Source organism: Coprinopsis cinerea (genome assembly GCF_000182895.1).
Source record: "Coprinopsis cinerea okayama7#130 chromosome 5 map unlocalized cont3.5, whole genome shotgun sequence".
Lineage (NCBI taxonomy): Eukaryota > Fungi > Basidiomycota > Agaricomycetes > Agaricales > Psathyrellaceae > Coprinopsis > Coprinopsis cinerea.
Window position 1 is genome coordinate 2,203,488 of NW_003307540.1, and position 27,154 is coordinate 2,230,641.

Below are 27,154 nucleotides of genomic sequence, written 5' to 3' on the forward strand. Positions count from 1 at the left end.
GAAAGGACTACTGGAAGCTGAGCAGACTCGCAGTCCTAAAAGACTACCGCCGGCATCGCTTTGGCCACGAGCTCGTCTCAGCCCTCCACGCGTGGCTTAAACAGCATGCCCTACAGATTGGCCACCTCGGACCCGTCGAGGTAGTATGTCATTCGCAAATTCCCGTCCAAGGGTTCTATGCAAAGTAAGTCAATTGTTACGCTTTTTTAATTCATACGAGGGATGGGCCATGCGGCAACCAGGACCTTTTGACATGCGGCAAGGACCCCCTGCTACTGGCCCAGAGGTTCCGGTTTGCCATGCATGCTTCGTTCAACGCCTCGTTGCAATCCGACCACGTTTTGATCGACGACTCATTAATCCGTCTAGGTTTGGATATACACCTCAGGTAAGCAGCGCTCCCTGTGCCTCCTGGAAGAACAAACTCTAGATCCATGATCTATTAGGGCGAACCCTTCGATGAAGATGGCGATCCTCATCAAAAGATGGTTCTCCGCATGCCGTTATGACCGATTCCGCTCTCGATGACGTCCCGCTAACGGTGAGCTATTACAATACAATGTTCTTTTTATCAGGAATACATGTCCTAATGTACAGTAGTGAGCAGGGGGGTGGTCGTATATTATATACCGTCGTGGTTTCCGGCGTAATACCCATAGGTGTCTCGAGGAACAAGCAAGCCGAAGAGAGGAAAAGTTCTAGAAATACAGCGACATAGGTATCTGATATACAGTGGTCCAAAGCATCGTCATGACGAGGGGCAATAATATTAAAACACCAGATCAAAGGGGAGAGGCCCGATAAACAAGGGTATGGCCATGAAGAGAAACGTCGTGATAGGTCGTGTCATGGATATAAAGAGATCGAAGAGGTATAAAAGTACAACGAAGAAAGAAGACGGTGAAAGGAAATCATACAGATGGCTTCTCGGAATCATCCTGAACGAGACTTTCGCTCTCGCTCTCCGATGATTCCAACTTGATGGTGGGGAAGGCAGGGCTTTGGAGAATGCTGAAGTTGATGTTCGTACCATAACCCGTGGTTCCTTCCTCGTACAGGCGTCTAGCAGCTTCGTATTCCATCTTCTCTTGCTCAGCCTGTGCTAAGAACGGCTGGAAGAAAAGACGAATCAGCCACTGGTTCACGGGTGGAGTAGGGTCCGAAAGTAACTCACCTGCCGTTCCGCATCCGTCATTGAGCGCCATTTAGCGGCCGCTAGGACGCTCTGTTTGGTGGTCTCAGTCTCGTCACCGAAAATCTCCTTGACCAACTTTGGGTCCGCGCGGATGCGCTGAAGGAACATAAAGTAGGCGGAGAGGGGCTTCTTCGGAGCGTTAGGGTCCTTAATGTTACCCTTTCGAGACTTGCCAGCTTTTCGCTGGGCAGCCCGAAACGCGTTCTCGCGTTTGATGTCGTCTGGGGTAAGGGTCCGCATGTAAGCTTCATGCTCCCTCTCTCGAGCTTCCTTCGCGGCCTGTGAACGCCGCTTATAGGGCTATTGAAAAAAATAAACGAGAAGAGAGGATGAGATGACCATGTTATGACGTCACGGAAGGAAAGGATCGCCGTACCTCCTTTTCTTCAGGGCTGAGCGATGCATACTCTTGACCGGCCTCCTTAGCTGCCTGGGCAACATTTAGTTTGCGGGTACCCAATCGTTGCTGCTTTTGGATCCAGTCGGTAAAGTACAACTGCCAAGCCGACGGGGCCAACTTGGGAGGCTTGAGAAGGGATTTCGAAGCTGTAAGGAAAGACGTCATTTGTCAGAACTGAAAGAGCTATCCGCGAAGACACGTTATACTTACGAGGCTCGGAGGATTTCTCCGCTGATGACCCATAGTCTTCTACGGGAGGCGAGCGCTTCTTTCGTCGAATAGTGGCATCACGGTCTTCCCCATTGCTGACGACGGACTCGGAGCGGCGACTGTAAGCTCTAGTCATGCTGGGGGCTCTAGGTTCTGTGAGTGATGGTGCACTTGACGACTGGAAGGTTTGGCTAGAAGAGTGTGACCCCCGTCGCATGGGAACTCGTTGACGCATAGTTCCGTCTGACAACGGAGAATGGCGGACGGACGGACGAATGATAGATGGAGAGCGAAGTGAATTGGCAGAGGTGTCCCAGAGATGGGAGGCCCAAGAGGGCTTGGATAGCGACATGTCTGCGGGGTTAAGTGAATTGACGCGTTGTCGGATTGGCTGGGGGTCTTCGAAGGACGAAGGAGGCGAGACTGAAGATGGAAGAGGGTGGAGAGCCGCAAACGATGACGGTGAAAAGACGGGGTCGTTTGCGGAGAACTGGGTGTGATCACCGAAAGCTGAGAAAGACGAGGCTGCGGTGGACGTGTGCATGTCCGATGGTGATGGAATAGATATCGGTGACGACGGAGAGGGGGCAGACAGCTCGGGATCGTTGATCCAGTTGGCCAGATACAAATTATCCTCCAGCGACGGTGAGTTCTTGACCGGCTCCGAGCTGTAAAAGTTGGTCCCCGAGTCATAATAACTGCCTGTGGGGGATACCTCGGGTGGCCCGTACTCGTATGCGGACATGGGCATGACTGCGGCAGCGTCAAAGGCAAAGGGGGACTTTGTGTCGATGTCGTGGACGGAATAAGGATCCCATTGGAGGGAAATATTGTTTGAGTTTGCTAGGTGGAGGTTGTCGTCGAGATCGAGGGGCCCAAAGATGAGCTGATCAGCTTCTGTTGTATGGGCGTTGTCGTCGACGATGATGGGGGAGTCGTTGTGGAAGGCGGTGAAGGGGCGACAAAGGACTGTGGGGGACGCCATTTTGGATGTTGGGCGACAGAAAAGGACTGGAAAGAAACGACGGGCGGGTGAGAGCATAGAGCTTCGATCGCGCTTTAATACGAGCAACAGTCGACTTGCCATTCCTGACTCGAGAGATCGAGATATCCCAGTTCCGGATTCAGATGAGGTTCAGCTCGAGACTTTTGGTCAAAAACAACTCGAACTGGTCCGGTTCTCACTTTCCCAAATAAACCACTTCCAAACGGGGTAATTGCCTTTTGCCAGCTTTTCGTCCTAACAAGGAAGGGATAGGAGTCTACCTCATGAATGTTCTATATTCACAAAGTCTATCTATCTAGCTACCCTCACAACAAAACAACATTGCTCTCCGCGTACTTGGGATTGTTGTAAACGCTCTTTCCGACCTGTGTGTCAGGTACAACACCGACACGGACCGCAGGGGAAATCATGAGTGACAAAACTAATTTCATCCATAGGAATGAACCCACCTCCCAGCCCGGAACGTCCTTCATGATCTCGCGTTCGCGTGCAAGGGCAGCTTGTTGGCGGCGGTAGGTATCACGGTCACCCTCAGCCATCAGCAAGGGGACGAGATGTATCCGCGACCATATCTTCTCGCGCTCCAACTCCCTATACAGTATACACCGTCCACAATCAGCATCTGCTTCCCATTTGCATCGAGCCAAGTGCGATAGAAACTGATAAGGGCGAGAAGGCGCGGCCGGATCCAAAAGCTGGCACGTTTAGCGTTGGGCGGGGGGTTATGATGACACGTTCCTCGTCCAGCTGACCATGTCCTGCAATGCCCAAAACTCGGTGTTTATAATCCGACAGGGAAGACGCACCGTTTTTCCAGATTGCCTTTGCCCAGGCGATAGAAACCAAATGCACAGATCGCGGTCACACCTCCGAGAATAACATAAGCACCTGGCCCTCGGGTTGGCAGATTTCGTTTGTATTTGACGGCTTGGAAACCGCCCGGAGGGGGCATATCCCTGCGCTTTAGAGTTAGCAAGTGGCCCTAGAGAAGCAAAAGTGCCATACTGTCTGTACGGAGCAGCCACTGAAAACCATTTGTGAGTGACAATCAGGTAGGGAATGTCAAATAGCACTCACTTTTGCCGTTCCCGTTGGTGGTCTGCTTAGAATGTGGAGAAGAGTCAAGAAAGGCGTTCAGCAGCGAACTCGCCGTTTCCTCCCTGTCACCATGCTCACGTGATGATACCCACACACTCTATTTCGTGCGAAGACATGGCTTTGACGCAGGATGCCTCGTTTCTCAACAAAAGAAACATATAGAGACTGTGAGTGCAATAAAGAACAGATGTACAGAGAGACAGACGAGACATAGGAAACTAAATTCATTGGTGAAAGAAAAGAGTCGAGGCGCTATTCCTGGAGGAGACTGCCGGAAAAGGAAATAGAATGGTTGTTCGTGCTGTTTGGCGTGGTGAATTCGAAGAGTGCTGGCAGAACATTGAATGATTGGGCGGTTTCCCACTTGCTCCCGACAGCCATGTCCGAGCCTTCCCAGACTCCCGCTCCTCCCGCACAGACCTCTGCAGCTCGTGGAAAGCAAAAGGCTTTTACAGGCGCTATCAATGTTGGCGCTGAAGATGTCAAGTACCAGGCAAAGTACAAGGAACTCAAGCGCAAGGTCAAGGACATCGAGGCGGTATGTCGTCCACCCTCAGTGGTTGACTTTCTGACCGACGTGTCATTCCCCAGGACAATGACAAGCTCCAGGTCAAAGTCATGAACGCCAAACTCACGATTCAGCGTATGAAAATGGAACGAGCGTACGATTTAACTCTTTCGTTATTTTGAATGGATGCTAACACACATTATTTAGTGTTCTATATGAACGACTAGCCCTCTCCCCTAACTCTCCTTCCCTGCAAGATCGAGTCCCTCTTCCAATGGCTGCGCCTTCTGGGGTCCCTCCTCATCAGCCTATGTCAACCCCCCATCACCTTCGAGACGTTCATGATCATTCTGCTGCTTCTGCAGACCCCGATCCAGGATTTCCTGCCTTTCAGGAGTACGCTACTCGTCCACGGGGAACACCCACCCAACCTCAGTCCATCGAAGGCCGCCCTCCGACCGCGATTGACACTGTCCCTCCTCCAGGAGTGGCTCATTCGCCGCATATGTCAATCACACATTCACCAAGGCGTGTCTCCGCAGAACACGAAGCCCGACAACGCATCCCAATGGGAAGGCCTCTGCCACCTTCGGGTATGGGTCCATACGAACGCTCTCATTCCTCGTCACACGCTAGCCCTCCCATGGAGCACGACTACCCTCCTCCAACTCATCACATACGGACCCGATCCCAATCTTCCTCGCGTTCCCGTACCCATCAGATGCAACCATCTTCTTACCGGGAGGGACAATACCCCGAAATGCAGACTCAAGCTTTTAGTCCCCACCTTTCTGACCAGGAGCGATCTAGGCATTCAGAAATGCGTAATATGCCTCCTCAACCCGAGCCTCATGCTCACCCCCACCACCAAGCGCCGCTAGCACAATTGTCTCCCCGAAGCAGCACCTCTGACTTACGCGCACGAATGCACCCTCATCAACGCGTCGGGCCTGGTACGTATATCAACAGGGACGAATACCCTGACCGCCAGCAGCGGGATCTCGATCGTGACCGCGAATGGGACCAAGAGCGAACCACTCGCGATCTAGCGCGTAATCGTGACATGCCACCGTCCATCCATTCTCCCCATTCGGTTCATCGGACCCGCCAGCCGATGGATAGAAATGACTATCCTGATCACCATATGTCCTCAGCCCGTGACGAACAGCCTCAGTTTTATGACGCCCCTCCTTCAAGGTCATACCCTCATGTCTCCCGCTCCGGTACACCTGGCTCCGCTTCAGGCTCGGGGGCCGGTTTAAACGAAGACTCGTCCAGGCCCGACTCTCGAGCTGCTCAGTATTACCAAGAACAAGACAGAGCCCGAACTTCCACTTACAGAGTTCGAACCGTTGGTGGACCCAACTCTGGCGAAGAAAATATGGATTTCTTGCATGAAGATGGACGAGCTCACCCTCGAACTGATCGTGCCCCTAGTGGCGGCGGCAATTTCCCAGTCCCGGAACAGACCCTGCCGTCTGCAGAGTCCAGGAAGAGAAGTCGGAACGAGATGGATGTGGATAGCGAAAATGACGTCGCGGATAGCTCACGCGGTACAGGCCACTACTCGACCAGTCATTCAGCAGAAGACAGGGGTGCCAAACGCTATCATCGAGAACGGGCGCACCGCCGGAGTATGGACGGTCTTGAAGATAACAGAGTGGGGCCTTCATGAATCTACTGCTTATCCGTGCCAATGAAGTCGGGGTTAGAACTCATCTGTGGTCGCATCTTTTCCATTCATCCGAATCACGCATCCCTTCCATGATCACTGTCCATCATTCGCTGTTTGTGTTTCCCCTGTCCCTCCTTGTTCACAAAACTTGGACTTGTATAAATCTCAAGCCATGCGTGCCTTGTTCTGTGTATGTGATACTATATCGCCCGTGTATCTGTTGGTTAATTATCGTCCCTTCCGCTTTGATTCTCCGAGTGTCATCTGGTTTGGTAGATTAGACCCAATCATGTCAGTCAATCAAAGATTCACAGGTCTGGTGACGGGTTTGGGAAGGATAATGCAGACTCGAGAGTAATCTTCGGAAGACTAAACGCTCACGAGGTGGCTCTTTGCGTGTAACGTCTATACGTCCTGTTTGGCTCATTCCTTTTTCACCCGTTTGCACGAGAATCCGACAGAAGAACGGCTTACAAGTACCACCGATTTGACAGCGCCCTTCTTGACACCCCCAGACCTATCATGAGGATGCAATTCTAGATAGCCGGAAGGAACCTATTTAGAAAGAGGATGGAAGTTACACATGCTCGTTTGTAGTAGGAGGTAGCAAGGCAATTAACACAAGGTTACAGATAGATATGTAGGGACGAGATCAACCACACAACTCGTTCTTCCGCCGTAAGCGTCGGAATGCATTCTAAGAAAAGATTGAGATGACGAAGGATCCGGGGATCAAGTCAACTGTAAAAAAAGAAAGCTGAATGGAAAGCAGAGAAATCGACAACACAAAGAATAAACAATTCACACAGATGCCGTTAGGAGCGGGTTTTGACGTTATTCCAATCTGCCCTTTAAGATCTTCCAATGAGGGCGGGTGACCACGACGCGGTAGAACGCTCGACAGATATGGGGAATCGGGAAGGCCTGAAACACGTGTCTCCCCCTTCAGCCCCGGTATACTCGAGCTGCTCGATCGAAATCGGAGGAGAGTGCTGCCAGATTTTTTCTTGATCCATCCAATAGCTTTCTAGACTGCGACCGCCACAACCTGTGAAGTCGTAGGTGCGATAATAGACCCATTGCGGACAATCAACTTCCCCATTCGGCGACATGAAAGTTGGCGTCGAGGGAGCACAAGTAGCGCCAGTAACAGTAGTGGATGTAAGACCCCCCTCAGTAGGCAAAGTAGCAGTGGTGGTGGTCACGGCAGTAACAGCGGCTCCACCAGAACTTTCAGCCAAATTAGCTTTGAAGTCCAGGATTACATCCATAATGAAAGGTTTTCGACAGTGAATCGAATCCTCTTCTTGACTGATCGATTGCCTGGCCTGAGAGAGGAGAAGGCTGGGTCGGATATTCTGATCGGCTGACCCAGATAAATAGAGGCGTCGAACCTGGGCATCAATGCGCTGCTGGTTTGCAGCAGCAGCAAACCCTTCAGAACAGCGAATGGATGAAGCAAGAGTGGCCCGTCCTTTCCTGCCACCGGAGCTTTTTGATGCATGAAGCAGGCCAATAGCACCAGGATTGCGGCGAATAGAAACGGAGACCATGGGGTAATGTGGAGATAGGGGTTGTCTCTGTTTCTTGACCGTCTTTGAATGTGGCGGTTTGTGGGGAGTGAAAGGTGGGTTCTTGTCTCCGTCTTTGGATGAGTGTGCGATGGTGGTTCGCCTACCACCGGCATGTCGTGACGGCCAAAGGATCTCGGAAAACACGGTGGATGATGACCTCTTTGACCTAGGAAAAATGGACCGTACTGGTCAGTAGGAGAGATCACAAGGCAAAAAAGAAGCAAGATCTCACTGACCGTTTTCTTTGGTGCTGTGCAACATGGCTTAGCATTCCCGCTCTTCGATAGGGGTTCCGGGTTGGCGAGGCTTTGAGCATTGCACGCAGTGAAGAGAACGTGAAATTACGTTATTAGGGATGATAGAGAATGGACGACTAGGAAGTATCAGTGGCTGACATCGATGAAGTGTCCCAGTCTGGTGTTTGGATTGAAGTCTAGAGCCATCCAATGTGCAATGAGGTCGTTTCCTCCGAAACATCAGTGCGTCCTGAAGGTTCGCGGATCAGCGAATTTACTTGCCTCGTATTCGGAAATGAACGAAAGCGAACCACTGCTCAAACTTGGAAGGCAAGCTTTTCATGACTTTGGCCGGAATCGTATGAAAAAAGGCTGGCCACTTACCAAATTTATACTACAATAGGAAACAGCTTTTTTTGTTTGCTTTCATATAACAACGGCTCTGGAACGATAGACAATGCCACGACGGAGTCAATAGGTTACAGGGCGAGATTACAATTTTCTCACCGTGCAATATGATCGACACAAACCAGGTAATCCTGTAAATGAGATATCTTGACTTGGATAAGGCTGAGTCGGGATCCCCGGAACTTCACCTCAATCCGCCATGGTTAGACGCCCAGGGGCCCCTACAAGGTCGAAAGAAAACAACAGAGCGCAGCATATGAGATCATAAACACCTCATAACCTACCGCAGCGAGCGGGCATACTTGCGACAACCTTCCCTATTTTGACTCTTCGGTCAAGGAAGGGCAGGCCCAAACAATCCCAACGGGACGGGAACACGCCAGTGAAAGGATAGCTCGAAACTGCTTGAAGAACACTTGGACTAGAAGCAATGAAACGTCAAGACCAGACAAATGGCGCTCGGAAAGCAGTCTGAGGTAGAAGAAAAAGGGAATTTTGTCGAAAAAAATGGATTTGAGAAGCCTAAGACGCCTTGTACAGGTCTAAACAAACTGCAAGTTTGTGTGCGAATGTCTATCGATAAAGATGGTCGGCTGTGGCATGAAATGAGTCAGTTGAAGGAAATGGAAGAAGCGAGTGGGAACGTACCATGCAAGTTTGCAGCAATTTCAGCCTCAGCCCGATCACCATTGGCCAAAAGCTTCTCTTTGTTGTACAACAACTCTTCTCTGGTCTCCGTCGAGAACTCTTGGTTTTGGGCTGTGCGGAGTAGAAGTGTGAGTGACGTTTTGCCTAACGGACATACAGTAAACCGAGCTTACTCTCAACGATGGCATCGACGGGGCATGCTTCTGCGCAGAATCCACAGTAGATGCATTTCGTCATGTCAATATCTGGGGTAGGGATCTCGGGTTTAAAACACAGCTTTATTTAAGACTAGTTCAAGTCACTGACCGTATTTTGTCGTCTTGCGTGATCCGTCTTGACGGGCTTCACTCTCGATGGTGATTGCCTGTGCGGGACAAATCGCCTCACACAACTTGCAGGCTACCAAAAGGGTCAGCAGACAGAGTAAATAGAGTGTAAAAAGCTTACCAATGCAACGTTCCTCGCCACTGGGATACCTGCGAAGAGCGTGTTCTCCTCGGAAGCGAGGGGAGAGAGGACCTTTCTCGAACGGATACATGATGGTGTAGGGAGGTCGGAAGAACTGTTCTAGTACGACCCACATTCCTAAAGAACGGTTAATTTGATACGAGCGTCAAAGGTTTGAGATGAAGCACCTCTGATGATTTCGGTGAAAAAGAATATGTGGACGGCTTTATCGAGTGCACTGGGCCCCTTGGAATAGTCTTCTGGTCCTCGGAAACCCTCTCGTTGAAGTTCTTGGATGGCAGCCAGACGCTCTTCAAGACGACTCTCGAGCCCGGAAGGCAGTTTGTTGCCACCAGCATGTTGAGCATGGGAACACGGGGAACTGGAGAGCAAGCGACGGGTCGCAATAATTGAGCGGACTGCCGATGACGTGGCGTTGGTGTTGAGACGAGGCACAATGCCTGAGACGAGATAGGTCCTGGCCAGCGACATTGTTGCCAGCAACGACGGGGACGGCGACGACGACGACGAAGGTAAAGGAATGTGTTGGAGTCCTGAGCGAGCTCACGGAAAGTCGAGGGTCGCACGGGAGCCAATCAGATCGCGCGCGAAACAAAAGTTTCCACGGTCGAGTCAACCGAATCCCAAGTCGCATCTCATTACTGAATTCCAGTATCAGCATTAACTCGACCATGTCGTCTACCTCCACATCGTCTTCAAAACCAAAGGGAAAGGCCGCTCCACTTACTGATCAGGGTAAGCCTGCGCTCCAGGACCTTATCGGACCTGTCTCCTGAGTTACCCTAAGCCAGAGATCCAGCAAACCTATATTCGACTTCAAAATGAACTACAGACATTAGCAGGGAAAATCGGCGAGCTCGAATCCGAGGCAGATGAGCATACGTGCGTTATCAGCTCTTCTCTCATTCAATGCCTTCTGACTCCCTTCAAGCCTGGTTCTGACGTCTCTCGAGGAAGTCCTTGCCAAAGAGCCTGATCGGACGTGTTTCCGGTTAATTGGCGGCGTCCTGGTTGAAAGAACGGTCAAAGACGTTGTTCCCCAGTTGAAGACGAACAGAGACGGTGTACGTTTCGCAGACAGTCTTCCATTTGACGCGATCCTTACTCGAATCCCCTCCATAGATCAAACGAGTGATCGCCAACCTTGCCGAACAGTACAAGAACGGTGAAAAGGAATTTGACGACTTCAAGAAGGAACATGGCATCCGACCAGTTGCTGCTCAGTAAAGGGTTGATTTGGGCCTATAGTAAGATTATTCGTGATCATGTCGTCCCCGGTGTACATATAAGATGAGGCAGACCTCTCCATAATCTTTGTCAAACCTAAAATCAAATGAATTGCCTTTTTACAATGTAAACAAGCTTTGTCAATACATGTACCTGTCCTTTACCTTGTTCTTCGTCCTGCGGTCGTCTTTGACCGTTGTGAGTAGAATCTAGAGCCAAGCGCTCGCGGATCTGGCGCGGAACAACGCCGGTGCGGGCAATTCTTGGAAATTTGGTGGTCGTCAACGAATGTGTGATGCGAGCAAGTTGTGACTGACTTTTCCTCGCTGTACTGTATCGCTCTCGTCCAGGCATTTGCTGCCTCTGTCGTTCTTTAACCAACCAAGCAAATATGTTCAAAACCTTTTTCGCTCTCTTATTGACCCTTTTCACGCTGCTCAACGCCGTCTCCGCCGCACCCCACACTCACACCCACCGACACATTGCCAAAGCTCGTCGGGCGGTCGACCTCCAACGCAGTGACATCCAGGAAATTCTTGAAGCCCACAACTCAGTTCGAGTTCAACACAATGCTCGTCCCCTAGGCTGGTCCCCCTTTTTGGCCAGCAAAGCCGCATTCTGGGCCGACATGTGCATCCTCCAGTATTCCGACGGTATCCTGCTCGACAGACCCTATGGAGAGAGTATTGTCGCTGCGACTGGCACGTTCACCATCAAAGACGCGATTGGCACTTTGGTGTCCTCGAGGAGTACGTTTGAATCCCAATAGAGTGCAGTGGCGTGTCATGAGTTCTGATGATGTTTGCTCTTCCACAGACACCTACGATCCAAGGACCGCGTACAGCCAGTTCACCCAAATTGTGTGGAAGTCAACAACGCAAGTCGGATGCGCCATTTCCCGATGCGAAGGCATTCTTGACCGCCCAGTTACCTTGTATGTCTGTGTCTACGACCCTCCCGGAAACGTTGTCGGTGAACTTGCGTACGTCGGGTTCCTTTTGATGGTGTTGGTATCCAGGCTCACCAAAGCATCTGCAGCGAAAACGTTGAAGTCTGATCGACATGCATTCTTACCGCTCGACAGGACAGCTACCTCTTTATACACTCGACTCTGGCAGTTTTTTCATCAAAGGGGATTCTCGCCAGACGAGAGTCCGAGACCCTTTTACAGCCCTCCCTTTCCCAAGTGGAAGGAAGCCATTATACCACCCTCTCCAACCCATTGTTACCAATACCCCTTAAGCATTTGCAGCTGGCATGTTATTGTCACTTTTTCAAAGTATGGAGCAATAAACCATCATTAACATGAAGAAGATTTCTGCTGGGGATTCGGGAAGCCAACACTGATTCCAACTCTCCGAATCAAAATTCCGGTCTATCGGCCTCTTCCTTCGTCTTTCATCTTCCTTCTTCAGAAACACCTGGTTGCTTCCATCCTTCTTACCGGCACCGTGGCGAGAGAAAGATACGCGGGCGTTCGGTAACCAGGGTAAGCTTTTCCCTCGCGGTAATTCCTCTTTTCGTTCGTTGACAAGGTTCAGTGTGATCCAACTTCTATCGAGATGACAAGTTGGGAGGGACCAGATGGCTGAACGTCGGCTGAATTCTGTCAGTTTGGTTCCTAGCATACTTCTGAAGGTAAAAGTGTCGTGTGTGTTCATGTGTGGTGGGGAAGCAGAGATTTCGAAGGTTGGTAGTATGTAGTCTTGGAGGCTAGGCTCTTGTCTGTTTATCATCAGGGCCGCTTGAACCGTTCATTCCTGCGATTGATTTTTATTGGTCCCGCGACAACCCGTGGACCCCTTAACACCCAGGATGGGTACCAGCAGGCATATGGAATTCACCGAAAGCTCCGGTCGAAACGAAGTGGAGGGATACGACGTTGTATTCCAAAGTCGAGAAGTAGAATTCCGGTTTCTTGACCGTTCCGTTGTCCATGCAGTCATTCTCTTGCCCGTTTATGGACTCCCCGCACTCTAGTTCCATCCTTCCAGGCGAATATGTTGGAGCCAGGTCAATGGACACCATGACTCGACTCAGTTTGGACGTTTGAAAAGCGAGCCAGTCCATCCCGGAACCTCGTGCCGTTCCTTTCTAACTTTGGAGGAGTCTTTCACCCTCGGCGCTTAGCTACATTGGTAGCTTTCAGTATCTTAACCCAGGTTTAGACTTATTTCGAACGTGGATCCTACTGGCATCGCCTTTCTAATCTAGCTTCCCGATAATATTAACACAAAACCTTGAAAGTACGCTAACTTGACTTGGAGTGGATGAATCTACATCCACCCACATGTGCCACTTCCGGGGCTATAAGGAATGGAGACATTGGAAAGGCCAGGCCAAAGCACCCCTCTGAGGCGAAGCGGCGAGAGGGCTTGGAGAGGGTTGTCAACCCGTTTTCGAACGCTTTAGGAAGGTGCCCTACCCGAAATTGATGATCGTGGCTACTGCTAGTTTTGATCGGATGGACCAGGCGTTCCTCGGATCCCTCATTGTCGACCTTTGAGATTGGTTAATAGCTTTTTCTTGGTGTGTTGGGACCCAAGGTTCCTTGGTCCTTTATTGTTTAATCGGGTTGGTTGGTTTCTCGCGCGTATAGATAGCGTTTACAAGGTCTTGATGCCCAGCCTTTCGAGATACGTATTGTCGAACTAAAATGATCACATATTCAGAGACTACTAGGGCGCTGAATTAAGAACCTGCAGCTAGATTTCACGGGAGTAGATGTATCGTAAATGTCCAGGAGGGTGATATTCTGGTTAAATAGGACGGTAGACGTATCACTGCGGAAGAAATCCAAAAATGAACGGCGACTGAGAGGGAAACAAGTACTCGAGTTCGCTAGGACTAAATCGAAACTTCAGGCGTCAGTAAGCACATCGTATCTAGTGAGTAAATATCAATGTCCAATAGGCACAGCCATATATCTAAAAATATCAGCAGGATTCGATGAAGGAGTTTTTGGGGAATGGTAAGCCATAGTCGTCTCGCCAGGTGGTCAGATTCGGGTTAGAATACGCTTCCATATGCCTGTTCGGAAGGAGACGTAGAGGTAAGAATTGAGAGTCATACACGAGGACGAGGGCAAGCGAAGGTGAAATGCGCGAGGCATCGCTATTCGGACAGTCCATTGCACAACGAGGCAAGAAAGAGCAACTCACCGTTCGATGTAATCGGTCGTCGGAAAGTCTTTAGGATTGCATCCGATATTGATAGCATCCACTGGCTGGTACACACGAATATAGTCGATTCTCATCCGCTGAGGGAACACGAGGTTGGCGAAATCGACGTCTCCAAAGTTTCTGGACATCCCGAGGTTTAGGATGATGTACTAGTAGCAAAGGAAGGACGGTGCGTTAGTCGCGGAGTAAAGAGGAGTCACGGAGTGAACACAGCCTCGCTGCGAGCTTGTAGATGATAGCAGGTAAAAGCCTTAGGAATTGATTGACAGACTGACCATTGGTTCCTGAGGGATCGGCCGCGCGGATATTTCCACTGCAGGGTTAGGTCCAACGCCTGCTGCGTTCAGAGTCCAGGATACGCGTCCATCGGAGACCCAGGTGATATACTAGCGCGAGCGGCCGTAAGTAGGGTGAGTGTGCCTAAAGGGAGAATGGCTTACAGCGTCGTCGAAGCCTGTGTAGTGAGGTTCGAAGTTCGTCAGCCACGATCAGAAGAGAAGATAGTTCGGATTTTTGACGTGCCTGGTTTGTACTATGATTCAAGGTCAGAGGCCAGAAAATAAGACAGAGAAGATGGGACGCACCTCGAATCCAAAGAGCGAATAGCAGTCCTCAACGAATTCGTAGCAACGCTGGTCAGTGTTTGTCACCACGGAAGCAGCTTGCTGGACTACATTGCCGACAAACCCGTTCAAAGCTGAACGACTCGGATCGACTATATGCATAGTTTCGGAGTTGTTATTCCAGCGATACGAGCGGTCAAACGGCTAGCCAAAACACACGATTCCATCAGAAAACAGGGTCACCAGAGATTTGCTCACACCATTCAATTGCTCTAGCACTTACCGCAAACTGAGCTGACTGCGAGACCTGACCCATCAGTGGCTGGCCTCCCATTTGCGCTTCGATGACGTCGATTTCAGGCGCTGCTCGTCCGACGTACGTTCCATCAGGGTGTTTAGGACCTGGGTGATCTTCCCCGTCGCAGGTGCATCTAGAGAGTTTCTGGCCGGGAAGATAGGAAAGAGCATAGTCATATGCCCAGTCTCCATCGACTGTGGCGGCGTAGGGAAGGCCATTGTGGGTTTGATTTGGAGCGGTTCCGACGTCGCAGGCATCATAGGTGTAGGGCCACTGTAGAAGGTCGAGTAAGTCCACCAAAGGTTATGGAACTCGAAAGGCGTGATGAAGTGTACCATTCCTTCCAGTGAGGCCCCATATCCGGCGCGCCCCAGGTTCCCCATAGTCCACACTGCAGGCCACATGCCCGCAACGTTGTTTGCGCCGGGCAATTGAACAGCTGCCTCTATGTAGCCTCCAGTGAAACAGAATTTGTTCCTACGGAACTGTTAGTCGTCTACTGTGGCATCTGTTCTCCATTCCTACCAAGTTGTCACTAGACCTGGTAGTGCCTGGATTAGAGACGGTATGGATTAGAGACAGAAATAGTACGAACCTCCTTGATAATTCAAGTTATGGGTATTTTTCTCGCTGAATGTGATGACGAGGGAGCCGTTCGCTGTCGTCACAGCCTCGGGGTCGTACCATTCCAAGTTGTTCGTCCCCTGAATGCAGGGAGAGCGCGTCAGGCTTCGGGAAAGACAAAGTTCCAACAGTGCGCTCACCCAATAGTGAAGGTCTCCTGCTTCCCAATAAGGATCATCTCCCGGATAAAACGAGCGCCCATCAGTGTTGAATTCATCAGAAAACACCAATTGAAGTGGCTGTCCGTCTTTATAAGATTCTATCACATAGGCATCCTTCGGTGTGTCTAGGTCGATTAGGCCCCAATTCCCAAGGGATGGAATCTGAAGATACGATGAGCCGGAAAAGATCAACCGTGCAGGTGCACACTGACCTGGCCTGTGGAGTTGATCCCTCCCAGGTTGTAGCCTGGCACCGCTAGTTTTCTGTGTCTGCTGTACATGACGATGGGGTACCCAATGCTGGAGAGCTGTCAATCCTCACCGCGGCGCGTCCCAATGCAAAACCTGGACTTACAACAGGAACAATATGCCGATGCAAATTGAAAGAAGGCACCCCAAGTTGATTATACCGCGCTTGTTCATCAGGAGTTCCTTGGGATCGTTTTTGGAACCAGTCTCTGCGTCGGGGTTGTGCAACGCATCGTCCGTTTCGACCAAGTCGGGCGACAGGTCTGAACCCCAGAGTCTGGGGTCCGGAGCAAGGGAAAACTGTAAATATATGGGAACGTTGGTCGTGGGGAGCGAGTTGCAACGCATGGGCCTACTTTGTCCGATAAAGTACTGAGGCGAGAGCCAGCGCGGGGATACGGGGAATCCAATGCATCCAAGGTCTGCTGCGAATTTCAAGGGCGTCAAGTTACCATTCTTTGGCGCTTCAATAGGGGGTCGAGGAGACGTACCCAACTGTCTTGACGAAGAATGCCGAAGCTTGATGCTCGAAGCAGGGTGAAGGAAGTGTCGCCAGATGGAAACTGGGCCATTCTAGGAGACCCCTGGGAGGACATAGTGGATGGAGAGCAAATTGGCGTGTAGAAAGAGGAAAAGAAGGGTCAAAAGGCAGGTAGCGAGTGTTGGGTTGGTAATAGGCGTCATTCCCTTGCGAATTCGAAGCATCTGAAACGGATGTGTCCAACGAGGCCCATTTGGCTCTGGGAAGCTATTGAGACGTAAAAATAGATCTCCTTGCTGCCACGCTATTACATCTCTTCAAACAGGTTCCTAGTTGATATATCGCTGTCAGGTTTCTTCATTTTCAGCTTCCAGATTGTTCAAGACAACGGCATCGACGGTGAAAACACCACCTTTTGGGCGCCTGTGTCATGGAAATGTTCATTGACGGCCCGCCCTGGCCCCGGTGGCATTGATGAACAGAACCCCTTTGATGGTCAACTTGAAGCTTGATCTCTTCCTTTGACGCCAACATGCACTTCGAGGAACTACCCGTCGAGCTCATTGCTGAAATTCTAGGCGAACTGGATCTCCAATCACTGATTACCATGTCTCACGTCTCCAAACGCCTCTATCTCGTCGCGTCGGACTCGGCACTCAACCCATGGCGAAAACCGATCCTAGCCAACTTGCAGTCCCATCCATACGAAGCCGCCCTGAAGCACCTCAGCGTTAGAATGACAGTCCCTAGGCAGAACTGGATTGAAATTCTGAGTCTTGCAAGGCCTTCCTTTCTGCTATACGAGGCAACATTGCCCAACCTCAAGGCCACTGAATGGGAAGAGTGTTTCCAACGTCGTTTTCTACCCGGCTGGGCAAAATGGAAAAAGGATGGTTCGTGGAAGGAAGTGTTCCTGAAGTAAGTGCAGATCCCTTATTGTTCTCCCAATTCTGACGTTGGGGTATTAGGATGCTTTACAGGATCGTCCATCGTGGTTCTACATCCTGTACGGCTGATGAGGCCTGGACCAAGTCAGCACCTGCTGCTACCTGCCATTCGTATCTCTATTCAATCCCCTAGGTACATCGTCTTGAACCGGAATGGCTCAGCGAACGAGCTGGAAATATCCTCCCGCAACTTCAACCCCATCAACATTTTCAACGAAATCAAGTGGGTGATCGCACGCATGATCCCTTCCTAATTGTCTCAACGACTTGCCTCTTCAGGCTACAAAATAACCTCGCTCATTTGGAGACGCGCATACGAGTTGGTCACATTCCATCTCCATCTCGGTACCGAGCTGATAACTATTTAAGCTTGTTGTTGAATTCAAAGACGTTAGAATCTTGGCGTTTGGAACAATGACCAAACCAAGATCGCAGACTTCTGTCAACGCCAATGCTCACCTCTTGTTGAACCCCCCAGGGATAGACCCTAGCAGAGTAGTTGGAGATATGGAGTCTACAGTTGTGGTACATGGAAATGCGGTCATCGACGATCATGGAGTGTACCCGTCAATTTCGGATCCGCTCACGCCCTGTGAGTGTTATTGTCTCTCTTTCTCTTTCATACCTCCATATTTACCGATAACCGTTCAAGCCTCGCCAACACAGCCTTCAGCCGCGTATCCGTCTAGCTATACGAGGATACGGCGGCCCCTGCCTGCCGCCACACATGCAAAATATCCCTTCTATACCCCAGGTGGCGGGGATATTCGATGGAAAGATTCCGACGAAATTAATGGCCAGGGTGGACGATGGGTCGGCAGTATGATGTGCGTGAAGCTCAACTCGCTTTGTTCCTTCACTTTGAAGCTGAAACTCATCGATCCTAGGATTACCACGCAGTTACTCGGTCCCATAGCTGAAGGAGACGCTACGATGCCCGGCCGCCAATATGCATCGTTCACTTGGGCTGATCTCTGGATCATCGCACCTTGGCTGGAGGACATAATAACCACAAGAGTAGACGGGCCCGGCTTGGGCCATTGAATAAGCCGCGTCCGCATAAAGTCGGCGCGTGAGCATTTCGGTGCCTCCCGGTTCCGCATTCTTTGCCTTTTCTTCTCTGACGGCGTTACCCACGACTTTGTGGACAGGCGAATCCCTACCTTATGTGTTTGGCTTGCAAAGGGACTCTATATTACAGCACGTGGTACACGACCACCATGAATCGGCAGCTCTGTAGGTTATTCTCCTGACGTTCCTTTGTCTCGTTTCCATACTGAAACTTTTTCCTTACCATTTCAGGGCCGACAATAACATGCTCGATCGTCACCCGGCGATCTGAAATCTTTGTCAACTCGACACTTATGTTTTCTCATTTCTAAGTTTTCATTCTCGGCTATGCGCAGAGAAGATCAGAGGCCGACAAAGTCCTATGTCCGCTGTCAAACAATAGCTGGAGTGATTTCTAGGATATGCTGCTGCTTCTATCTTTGTACGAAGGCACAGAGCAGGGGTTAAATAGGCGTGGTGAAGAATTTTGAGGACTCTTTCACCCTCGTTCTTTCGAACTTCGCCTACCGACCCTTGAATCTCCTCGTCCGCTCCCGAGGTGAAGGTCTATTTCGGCAACTCAGACGATATCTCCTGCATTTTATCCTACTACGGTCATGGCGAAGGCGAAGCAGTCCGCTCCTCGTGGCCTTCGTCAGCCTGGTCCTCCCACTGATGCATCGGTCCCTACTACCAACCCGCTGAACGACGGTCCTTGCAACGACTCACCTCCCGCTGCTCCTGACATTCGACTTCCACAACTCCTCTCGCGCAAGCCACTTCGCCGAGAAACTTCTCTCGACATTAACAATCCGAGCTTCGAGTCGCCTCTATCCGACTCTAGCAAGGGCCCCATTAATTATGATGACCAGGAATGGGTGGACACTGTTGCCTTCGGACGGTCCTCCAAGATCCCCGTGGAGTCCATTCACGGGAAGCAGGAAGAGGTGCTCGTGCCGATCCCAGAGCCTCTAACGCCCTCTCGACTTGGGCCTTTGGATTTGATCTCCACTTCCACGCGCGACCGGAAGAGCGGGACACAGCCAGTGCGTTGCACATTCTCTTTCACAGTATAACCTTCACTCACTGCAAACAGTCTTTCATCTGCACCAACGAGAGTTGCGTGGAAGTGGACAAGAAGACCGGTCGCAGGACGTACAAGAAAGCCTTCGTTCGTAGAGGTGACTACAATCGACATTGTGCCCTACACTCCGGCCTTAAGTCAGTAGACTGAGCCCCTTCCGTGATATGTTACCTGATTGATCTTTGCAGGCCTTTCGAATGTCCCGAATGTGGCAAGAGATTTAGTCAGAATTCGGGGTTGAAGACTCACTTAAACATCCAGTACGTTCACTCTGCCACTTTCTTGTGCAGTGGACTCAATGTTTTCTCAGCAATGATCTAAGGCCCCATGCCTGTGGCCACCCCGGATGTGACAAAACCTTCGCAGATCCCTCTTCCCGCACTCGACATCGTAAGGAGAAGCACTTGCACCCCCTTCCTTACTGGTGTCCAGTTCGGGTTTGTACTTTCAAGTAAGCCTCCATCTCTCATCCCGGTGGATGTTGTTTCATCGGTGTCCTGTAGGAATAAACGTCCCTCGATCTTCAAGAAGCACCTCATGGAGAACCATGGGGTAAACGCAGATGGCTTTGACATTGAGATGTACTCTGGGAAGGAACGCACCCAAGTCATCAACAACCACAAGCAATTCCAACAGTCCCTCTCCCATGATTACGATGAATATCTTCCCGTTGCTGCTCAACGCAGGCGGCGTCGTTCCAGCGCTTCTAGCACCCCCTACAGTCGAAAGCGCTCCAAGAAGGATAAAGGTCCCGACGGGTATCCCCCTCTCCAATCAAACATTTCATACTCCCCTGACGGTCATCTCTCAAAGTAAGTCCATATCGTGATTCGGGATTCTGGCTCAAAGCTTGACGACTTTGGTGATTTTCAGGGAGATTCGATCGAAGGGAGCCTTCATTGTCCCACCCGAGTCTATTACCATGCCCTCGCTGTACCCAGCCTACCAGCCGCAGGTCAGGCAAAGCTCTCCCAGCACACCGGCAACCGAGTACCCCTACATCGACTTGCAAGCCTGCGCTGGATATTCGACGTCGAGCTTTTCGATGCCCAACCTCAACCTGACACGATCTATGTCCCCCGTGACCGACTCGGCCTTCCACTCGTACCTCACTCAAAGCTCGGGCTACCCATTATCCTTCACTGATCCAAGTCAAATCTGGGGGTCCCCCAATTTCCATGCCTTCGAATCTCCTCGCTGAGCACACCTGGAGTGTGTCTCAAACCTGACCGTAGTGTAGTTCCCCCCGCCTCTCTTCCATTTTGTTTCGCCTGCGATACCTTCTCGACCTGAGACCCCCGCCCACTTCCATTTCCACTCGTTTGTTCGGCCTTCAAAGTGGGTGGATGTTGCGTTTTTTGAGCGCTGATACATTGCCATGTTTTTATTAACTTGGTTCACCGTCCATGGCACGGTTTAATAGACGGGCTTTTTATCACATGTAGCCTGCGAGTATTGTAGTATCCAATAGCATTTCTGTTGGACAGAACGCAATTCATGGAGAAACCGCAAGCGTTGTCACCAACGTACGTAGCCAGTGCCAAGGACGCGTGAGAGCGCGCGCCACGAGAGGGAACACAAACAAGGCCTTGATCGAAAATTATCCCAGATTGACCTTTGCTACAACCAGGCTTCCACTTTCTTCTAACGCCGCTCCAGTGGCCTTGCTTTATCGTCTTTATTCAAACTACAAGCGAGGTTTACGTCTTGTAGCAACCAAAAGACCTCTTTGTAGCTCGAGAACTGTTGTGGGTGCCACTGCTGCAGGCTCTCCACGAGTGATGCTTGCCTCCCCACTGCTCCCTGCACCACCGACGTTCGGTCCCCAACCAGCTTCTGACGACTACCGTCCCGCGAAGGACATAGAAGCTTTCAACAACCTTTTGCCACCGCCCGTCGAATTTGTCGAGGGCTCTTCGTCGGGGGCCTATGCTGTTCCAGAGGGCAAATACAAGCCGATCAATGTTCCATCCTCACCAAAGGCACCAAGGCACGAAGTGAGTACCCTTTGCGCGTTTAATTGCTTAAAGATGTTAAAGACGCGCGTCTATTGTTTAACAGAAGTCCCCCGAGTTGACCAATGGCACGCCCGCCACCCCCAAACCTGTCTCAAAACCAGACGCCCAACCCAAAACGCCCAAGTCGCCCACCAAGTCTCTGTATCCAACGGGTATCGACACATCCTGGCCTCCAAACTGTAACATTGGGTCGGGTCTGCACAATACAGGAAATACGTGTTTCTTGAATAGCGCCCTCCAATGTCTCCTCCACACCCCTCCACTTCTTCGAGTCCTTTCGCACCACAAACAGGAGTCTTGTGCGTGCTTCTTCCGCCTTTATCCTCAGATTTATCGCTGAAATCTCTTTCTTGAACAGGTAAAGTTGACAGAGGCTTTTGTATGGCCTGCGCTCTACGTCAAGTTGCCGCCAAGTCGTTTTCGTCCCGCTCGCCTTTTGCACCCTCGCAGATCACAGGGCGGCTCCAAAGTGCGTTGCCCGCCAGCATCCTCTTTTATACGCCAGGCTTACATTTTCCACAGCGATAGCGAAGCACATGCGGAAAGGGAGACAGGAGGATACTCATGAATTCCTTCGTTACGCCATCGACGCCCTGCAGAAGTCATGTCTCGCTGGCTATCCCCCGTAGGTCCAAATCTTTTACAGCAATGGGGGCGGTAGCCAACGTCTTTCTTTTGACAGAAAAATCGATCAGAAGCTTGCCGAGACTACTTGGGTTCACAAGATCTTTGGTGGTCGTCTGCGTTCCCGGGTGACATGTCGAGACTGTGGATACAACAGCGACACCTTTGACCGAATACTGGATCTCAGCCTCGATATTCTCAAGTCAGACACTATCAAAGATGCACTCCGTAAATTTGTCGCCATTGATTACTTGAAGGGAGCAGACAAGTACAAATGCGAAAAGTGGGTCCGTTCAGAACGCCGCGCCATTCGCTCTTCGCTTATAAATCGTTGATCCTAGGTGCAAGAAGCCTGTGACTGCTGAAAAGCGGTTTACGATCCACGACGCGCCCCTCGTCCTAACCGTGCATCTAAAGCGATTCTCTCCACTTGGCCGAAAGATTGGACATCCCGTCACTTATGACGACCATTTGTCGCTACAGCCTTTCATGAGTGAAGGGTCCTTTGGGCCAACGTACTCTTTGTACGGCGTCATCTGCCACGCAGGTGGGGGACCGCATTCCGGCCACTATTATGCCTTTGTCAAGTCCAGGGATGGGAAATGGTGGGAGATGAACGACGAGATGGTGTCACCGATCAATGGACCACCGTTGTCCAAGAAGAGCGCCTATGTACTCTTCTACATGAGGGCAAAGGGCCAGGGATTGGAGGGGGCTGTCAAGTCGCAAATCAACGGTGTATTGAAGGAGCAGCGAAGCAAGCCTCGGTTGAGCGAGTCAATGAAGGCGCCAAAACCCAAGGATCGTGATGCGGACGACGAGGACAAAGGCGAGAAGCTCGACCGACCGTTTATTGGTCCATTACTCCCATCTCCTTCGATCAACGGCGACAGCAAGAAGTTGAACCCTGTGGACCCTCAAGCGGCGTCGCTCAAATCCAAGATCGAGAAGGCTCGGAGCTCAATGAGCACCCTTGAGCAGTACAAATCTGATGACGAAGACTCTGACAAAGAGGATTTCGGAGAAAAGGTCGAGGATAAAGGGGAGGAAACCAAAGGAGAACCACCCTCTTCACCTCCGAAAGATGTTGAAATGCGACCCTCATCACCCCATCCACCACCACCCTCATCTTCGCCACCCCATGGAGCTTCTGTCACAAATGGCATCCCTCCCACTTCGTTTTATGGTCCGACTCCTCCCAAAAAGCGGAAAACACCAGACAACGCGCACGAGGGGAGTTCTCAGAAGCGCCAGCTCCTCTCCTCGGACTTCAAGAAAGACAGGCATCGAAATCCATTCAACGGCATTACATATAAGAAGCGTAAGCCTCCGCGAGGTCTATAAGATTCATCAGTTTAGAGCACATGTAGTTTAGCATTTTCTAGTTGACACGTCCTCACCCTTTCCTTACAGTACTTAGTGTTGCATCGCAACTCGCCTCGCTTTCAATTGATGTATGCATGTCGGTTCATTCGTTGAAATGTCAAACAAAAAATAAGATTCAAATGAGGAAAGAGGATGGTACATATTAGGATTCCATAAAAAGCCAGGTTACAGTTTGGCCTTAAGCTGATCCTTGGAAATCGTTGCCGTTTGTTGAGTACCGTTCTCCCACCATACAACTGTGACTGTGACATCGTCCCGGTACCTTCGAGAGAAGGGCGCAGGAATGCTCAGACGACGCCGCAGAGTCGACTCGTCGCCGCCACCATAGGCATTTCGGATGAGGTGCACGCTGACATTGTCATCCACGAACGCCCAAGATCCGTCTGTCTTGTTGGCCTTCCTGTGGCGCTTGCCCTCGACGCCTTCAGCCCCAGTGGATACGGGCACAAGGGACGGTAATTCGGATTTCGGGACAGTCCCTTTCAAGCCAGAAAGATAACCTCCGACTAGGCTGATCACGTCGTCGTTGCTAAAGCGAGCATTAGCCTGCCTGATTCGATCTAACCATGCGCATACGACGAACCTCAATTCATCCCAAAGTCCATCGGTCGCCATCACCAAGAAGTAGTTCGGTTTGCCACTCCCATCACCTTCAGACAGAGCCAGTTTGCGATGGGTCACGACGGGTCTCGCGGTAACATATGGGGGTGTCTTGAACAGCGCCGGAGGTTTTCGCATTGAAGTTCCATTTCCGACAAGGAAGGCTTGATTCAGGCTTTCATGTGGTGGAAAGAGTGTAAGCGGTTATCTGATAGCGACGGGTGGTCGTGACTCACGTTTCTTGAACAGCGCGAGTCCATTTGTATCTTGCATCTCCAAAAGCGCGAGTGGGCTCCAAGCCACCGAGTACACGGCCTTCCCGAATCACGTCGTTCTCCTCCTCCTTGGGGTGCTCCGATCGGATCCTACATGTGGGTTTGAGGGAAAGAATCGAGGGAAGAAATGAAGGGTGACCCACCGTGCTAATTCAGAAGGGTTTCGGCCCGTCTGGTCTTCTGTAAGGACCTCGACGCGCCAACTTCCTTTGCCATCTTCCGAGGGTTCCCAAACTCCAGCGACAGCACGACTATCTCCAGCAACGGCAACGTAAAGATTGCGGTGAGCAGTATCAAAAACACTCAAGAGTGCGCAGCTTCCTGTTCCGAGGTCATGCTTAGCTCGGGTTCCAAAAGAGGGGTAAGAGGTAGAGGCTTACCGGAGATGGCGGGTTGCATCGCTTTCAAAGCCAAAGGGTGTTTGCTGAGATCAGGAATAGTTCCTTTCTTTCTAGCTTCATCATCGAGGTTTGCGGCGAGGATACGAAGTGGGGCATTTATGAGTTCTTGATCAAGTTCTAGATATGCTTCCTGGATGGCAGAGGAGACACGCTGAGGATCCGCGTCACCCGGTGTTTGTGGGCTTGCCGATTGGGGCGCAGTTCCCAACAGTCCAGAGCGAAGCCCATTCCACCAGCTTGATTGACCTTGGCCCGAAGGCTCTGCGTTCAACGCAGAGATTTTTGCGGCAACTGCTTTGATAATGACTTTGGAGAGCAACTGGGATGTCTCGAAGCCACCGTGCCCATCCATTACGGCGAAAAAGAGGAAGTCTCCGGGTCCTGCTGGGTCGGCCTCGTCTCGCTGGACTATGGCGTTGGCGCTTGCATCTTCAATGGGGTCATTTGACGCCAGAGACGCAGTAGTGTGCTTCCAGGTAAGCCCGTCAGGTCGAAGGTGGACGTGAGATGAGGCATTCTGGTTTAAGCGCGCTTCCAGGACCTTCATGGGGAGCATAGAAAAGGTCCTGGTGGACATCTCGGACTTGCCGTCCGGACCTTTGACCCTGACTGGGATTTCAAAGCTTTCCTGCTTGACACGGTATCGATAATAGAGGTATCCAGGCGTTCCAACAGCTACAAGAGCAGCCAAAGGCTTCCACGAGCCCCGTAGTGACATGCCTTGAATTCGACGCTAATCACTATTCCTGGTATTCTATGAGTATTAATTTGAATTGCTTGAGAAGAGACCCACCAACCAATTAGTCTTTCCTCCTTATACAGAAGCTGTTATCATCCTGTGGTAGAAATCAGAATCCAAGAGGGTTTGCCTGAGCAGAGTGGGCGAGTTGAGACCGGTGACGGCGGCGCCTGCACCGAGTCCGGGACGCGTGTCACGTGCATCACGTGGATGTTATCAGAGCGTGGTGTTTGGCCTTTGTTTGTTGCGGACCGCCAAATCGAGAGCTCACGACCGCGACCAGAGCGGCTATTGCCGTTCTCTTTCTGACTACAACCACGACGTCCAATACCCATCCGCACTCCTCATCGTCGCTGCCGACAACGAGCAGGCTGTCTATAGGCATTCTACATTAAAGCTATCGACAACTCGATACCGACTATCATGGCGGAGAGCGCCCCGATCAATCGAGCTAAATCGGGTGAATCCAACTCGGGCGTCACTGCCGCTGAACTCTTCACAGAACTGTCCGGAGGATATGAATCACCCCATCCCTCACCCCCAAATTCTCCTAAAGTGAGTCATCTACGTAAGCCTCGTGTTCTATGGTTGACTGACATATATCAGCCTGCTGGTCACACTCCCGACGTCGTTACGACCAATGCTCCAATGCCCATCGCATCGACCTCGAATCAGACAGAACCTAAGCGCAAGAGGCCTCGAATTGTTAGAACCAGACAACCGCAAGCTGAAGAACTTCAGGCTTTGGGCATCAAAGTCATTGATTTTGCCTATGTTAGTACGCTGCCAAAAGTGAAGCCCTACTATCGGCAGCCCGCGCAGTCCCAGCCCACACCCCCTGGCCATAAGAAACTGAGTCGCGAAGACACCGAGCCAATCTTGGGCGAATCTTCGCAGCAAAATCAACCAAGCCGACCTTTGAGACGAGAAGATACGGAGCCCGTAATCGAAGAATCTTCGCAAGCGCCCGCCGCCCTTCCCACTGCGCGGCCGCTTGGACGGACTGTTGCAACCCAAGATATCGTCGCCCACAACACCCTATCTCCCCAGCCAGGTCCCTCCGCGCTATCTCCTCGTCCGCTTCCGCCTTTCAAAAACTATTCGCGCAGCATCGTGCTCGTTTCACCATTGCCGAAGCTCTCGCTCAAAACCAATTTTAGCAATAATGCGTTGAAATTGTTCGACGCATCGCCCTCGACCCCCGTTTCGCCTGGGGCCACGTTGATTACCCTCCCTCGACCTCGTCGCGGTACTAGAAAGCCTTCCGGCGCTGAACAATCCATCACTCGAACAAGAACCACTCGGAGCACGACCCGCAGGACTGAAGCCGCCCAGTCCACGGCCCCTCGCTACAACCTACGCAGTAGCAACAAGAAGACAACCCCTGTCCCCGCTCAACCCCCTGCAAAATCGCGAACGGCGACCAAGAAGTCGACTTCTGTCAAACACGTTGCACAACCGGCTGGCCGCAAACGAACTCGCTCGGAACCTGCGGGAGCATCCGCCGCAGTAACCGTCGTTGCCAATTGTCCCACTCCCAAACGACCCCGCACGCAACCACTATACCCCAACGAACGCCCTGCCAAACGAGCTCGACGCTAAGCAGTCGACAACCTCCATGAGTTCAACGAACGACGAACGACTCATGCTTGGGCCGCCTGGCCTTCTTTGCCGAATCCACATGTGTCAACAAATGGCGAACGATTCATATCTGGACCGGTTTTGTCCTATCACTTCCAACGAACGCGCGTTTTAATGACTCACGACCCGCATTGAACATCTCATTCGATCCATCATCATCATCTGCTTTCTATTCAGC

At 51.2% G+C, this 27,154-nt stretch overlaps 14 protein-coding genes across 14 annotated transcripts; 7 read left to right on the top strand and 7 right to left on the bottom strand.

Annotated features, from left to right (window-relative positions):
• Nucleotides 1-549: 549 nt before the first annotated feature.
• CC1G_01334 (hypothetical protein) lies at nucleotides 550-2,813 on the bottom strand. Its single transcript, XM_001837370.2, has 4 exons — nucleotides 1,806-2,813; nucleotides 1,572-1,741; nucleotides 1,175-1,495; nucleotides 550-1,112 (listed from the first exon to the last, which is right to left on the bottom strand). Exons 1-4 carry the CDS (start codon nucleotides 2,788-2,790, stop codon nucleotides 912-914), a joined length of 1,677 nt encoding a protein of 558 aa, XP_001837422.2. The 5' UTR covers nucleotides 2,791-2,813; the 3' UTR covers nucleotides 550-911.
• A 303-nt stretch (nucleotides 2,814-3,116) lies between these two features.
• On the bottom strand, nucleotides 3,117-4,025 carry CC1G_01335 (hypothetical protein; the record flags this gene model as incomplete). Its single annotated transcript, XM_001837371.2, has 5 exons — nucleotides 3,117-3,402; nucleotides 3,618-3,767; nucleotides 3,817-3,835; nucleotides 3,889-3,910; nucleotides 4,002-4,025. The coding sequence occupies 5 exons, from the start codon at nucleotides 4,023-4,025 to the stop codon at nucleotides 3,117-3,119; spliced, it is 501 nt and encodes a 166-aa protein (XP_001837423.2).
• Nucleotides 4,026-4,288: 263 nt separating this feature from the next.
• CC1G_01336 (hypothetical protein) lies at nucleotides 4,289-6,092 on the top strand (the record flags this gene model as incomplete). Its single annotated transcript, XM_001837372.2, has 3 exons — nucleotides 4,289-4,447; nucleotides 4,501-4,571; nucleotides 4,625-6,092. The coding sequence occupies 3 exons, from the start codon at nucleotides 4,289-4,291 to the stop codon at nucleotides 6,090-6,092; spliced, it is 1,698 nt and encodes a 565-aa protein (XP_001837424.2).
• A 541-nt stretch (nucleotides 6,093-6,633) lies between these two features.
• Nucleotides 6,634-7,927, bottom strand: CC1G_01337 (hypothetical protein; the record flags this gene model as incomplete). The annotated part of the gene is made up of 2 exons (XM_001837373.2): nucleotides 6,634-7,832; nucleotides 7,899-7,927. 2 exons carry the CDS (start codon nucleotides 7,925-7,927, stop codon nucleotides 6,944-6,946), a joined length of 918 nt encoding a protein of 305 aa, XP_001837425.2. The 3' UTR covers nucleotides 6,634-6,943.
• Nucleotides 7,928-8,807: 880 nt separating this feature from the next.
• Nucleotides 8,808-9,971, bottom strand: CC1G_01338 (NADH-ubiquinone oxidoreductase 23 kDa subunit). Its single transcript, XM_001837374.2, has 6 exons — nucleotides 9,594-9,971; nucleotides 9,406-9,543; nucleotides 9,265-9,357; nucleotides 9,132-9,203; nucleotides 8,959-9,069; nucleotides 8,808-8,903 (listed from the first exon to the last, which is right to left on the bottom strand). The coding sequence occupies exons 1-6, from the start codon at nucleotides 9,895-9,897 to the stop codon at nucleotides 8,884-8,886; spliced, it is 738 nt and encodes a 245-aa protein (XP_001837426.1). The 5' UTR covers nucleotides 9,898-9,971; the 3' UTR covers nucleotides 8,808-8,883.
• Nucleotides 9,972-10,087: 116 nt separating this feature from the next.
• Nucleotides 10,088-10,778, top strand: CC1G_01339 (hypothetical protein). The gene is made up of 4 exons (XM_001837375.2): nucleotides 10,088-10,161; nucleotides 10,218-10,308; nucleotides 10,358-10,490; nucleotides 10,549-10,778. Exons 1-4 carry the CDS (start codon nucleotides 10,098-10,100, stop codon nucleotides 10,651-10,653), a joined length of 393 nt encoding a protein of 130 aa, XP_001837427.1. The 5' UTR covers nucleotides 10,088-10,097; the 3' UTR covers nucleotides 10,654-10,778.
• Nucleotides 10,779-11,044: 266 nt separating this feature from the next.
• CC1G_01340 (hypothetical protein) lies at nucleotides 11,045-11,710 on the top strand (the record flags this gene model as incomplete). The annotated part of the gene is made up of 3 exons (XM_001837376.1): nucleotides 11,045-11,402; nucleotides 11,470-11,635; nucleotides 11,692-11,710. The coding sequence occupies 3 exons, from the start codon at nucleotides 11,045-11,047 to the stop codon at nucleotides 11,708-11,710; spliced, it is 543 nt and encodes a 180-aa protein (XP_001837428.1).
• Nucleotides 11,711-12,456: 746 nt separating this feature from the next.
• Nucleotides 12,457-13,146, bottom strand: CC1G_01341 (hypothetical protein; the record flags this gene model as incomplete). Its single annotated transcript, XM_001837377.2, has 2 exons — nucleotides 12,457-12,640; nucleotides 13,079-13,146. The coding sequence occupies 2 exons, from the start codon at nucleotides 13,144-13,146 to the stop codon at nucleotides 12,457-12,459; spliced, it is 252 nt and encodes an 83-aa protein (XP_001837429.2).
• Nucleotides 13,147-13,589: 443 nt separating this feature from the next.
• On the bottom strand, nucleotides 13,590-16,326 carry CC1G_14678 (glucosidase; the record flags this gene model as incomplete). The annotated part of the gene is made up of 16 exons (XM_002911203.1): nucleotides 13,590-13,767; nucleotides 13,815-13,984; nucleotides 14,111-14,221; nucleotides 14,276-14,289; nucleotides 14,354-14,367; nucleotides 14,420-14,467; nucleotides 14,523-14,602; nucleotides 14,682-14,969; nucleotides 15,032-15,173; nucleotides 15,222-15,237; nucleotides 15,292-15,400; nucleotides 15,461-15,643; nucleotides 15,694-15,781; nucleotides 15,837-16,030; nucleotides 16,087-16,155; nucleotides 16,222-16,326. 16 exons carry the CDS (start codon nucleotides 16,324-16,326, stop codon nucleotides 13,590-13,592), a joined length of 1,809 nt encoding a protein of 602 aa, XP_002911249.1.
• Nucleotides 16,327-16,743: 417 nt separating this feature from the next.
• CC1G_01344 (hypothetical protein) lies at nucleotides 16,744-18,202 on the top strand (the record flags this gene model as incomplete). The annotated part of the gene is made up of 7 exons (XM_001837380.1): nucleotides 16,744-17,129; nucleotides 17,180-17,242; nucleotides 17,292-17,381; nucleotides 17,438-17,477; nucleotides 17,528-17,750; nucleotides 17,811-17,985; nucleotides 18,046-18,202. The coding sequence occupies 7 exons, from the start codon at nucleotides 16,744-16,746 to the stop codon at nucleotides 18,200-18,202; spliced, it is 1,134 nt and encodes a 377-aa protein (XP_001837432.1).
• Nucleotides 18,203-18,825: 623 nt separating this feature from the next.
• On the top strand, nucleotides 18,826-20,755 carry CC1G_01345 (hypothetical protein; the record flags this gene model as incomplete). The annotated part of the gene is made up of 6 exons (XM_001837381.2): nucleotides 18,826-19,254; nucleotides 19,305-19,429; nucleotides 19,481-19,552; nucleotides 19,603-19,743; nucleotides 19,796-20,104; nucleotides 20,166-20,755. 6 exons carry the CDS (start codon nucleotides 18,826-18,828, stop codon nucleotides 20,491-20,493), a joined length of 1,404 nt encoding a protein of 467 aa, XP_001837433.1. The 3' UTR covers nucleotides 20,494-20,755.
• Nucleotides 20,756-21,073: 318 nt separating this feature from the next.
• Nucleotides 21,074-23,405, top strand: CC1G_01346 (Usp36 protein; the record flags this gene model as incomplete). Its single annotated transcript, XM_001837382.2, has 6 exons — nucleotides 21,074-21,289; nucleotides 21,354-21,609; nucleotides 21,669-21,779; nucleotides 21,833-21,935; nucleotides 21,993-22,217; nucleotides 22,276-23,405. The coding sequence occupies 6 exons, from the start codon at nucleotides 21,074-21,076 to the stop codon at nucleotides 23,276-23,278; spliced, it is 1,914 nt and encodes a 637-aa protein (XP_001837434.1). The 3' UTR covers nucleotides 23,279-23,405.
• An 80-nt stretch (nucleotides 23,406-23,485) lies between these two features.
• CC1G_01347 (phophatase 2C family protein) lies at nucleotides 23,486-25,421 on the bottom strand (the record flags this gene model as incomplete). Its single annotated transcript, XM_001837383.2, has 5 exons — nucleotides 25,390-25,421; nucleotides 24,576-25,336; nucleotides 24,339-24,516; nucleotides 24,157-24,285; nucleotides 23,486-24,095 (listed from the first exon to the last, which is right to left on the bottom strand). Exons 2-5 carry the CDS (start codon nucleotides 25,312-25,314, stop codon nucleotides 23,486-23,488), a joined length of 1,656 nt encoding a protein of 551 aa, XP_001837435.2. The 5' UTR covers nucleotides 25,315-25,336; nucleotides 25,390-25,421.
• Nucleotides 25,422-25,758: 337 nt separating this feature from the next.
• Nucleotides 25,759-26,937, top strand: CC1G_01348 (hypothetical protein; the record flags this gene model as incomplete). The annotated part of the gene is made up of 2 exons (XM_001837384.1): nucleotides 25,759-25,890; nucleotides 25,942-26,937. 2 exons carry the CDS (start codon nucleotides 25,759-25,761, stop codon nucleotides 26,935-26,937), a joined length of 1,128 nt encoding a protein of 375 aa, XP_001837436.1.
• Between the last annotated feature and the right edge of the window lie 217 nt (nucleotides 26,938-27,154).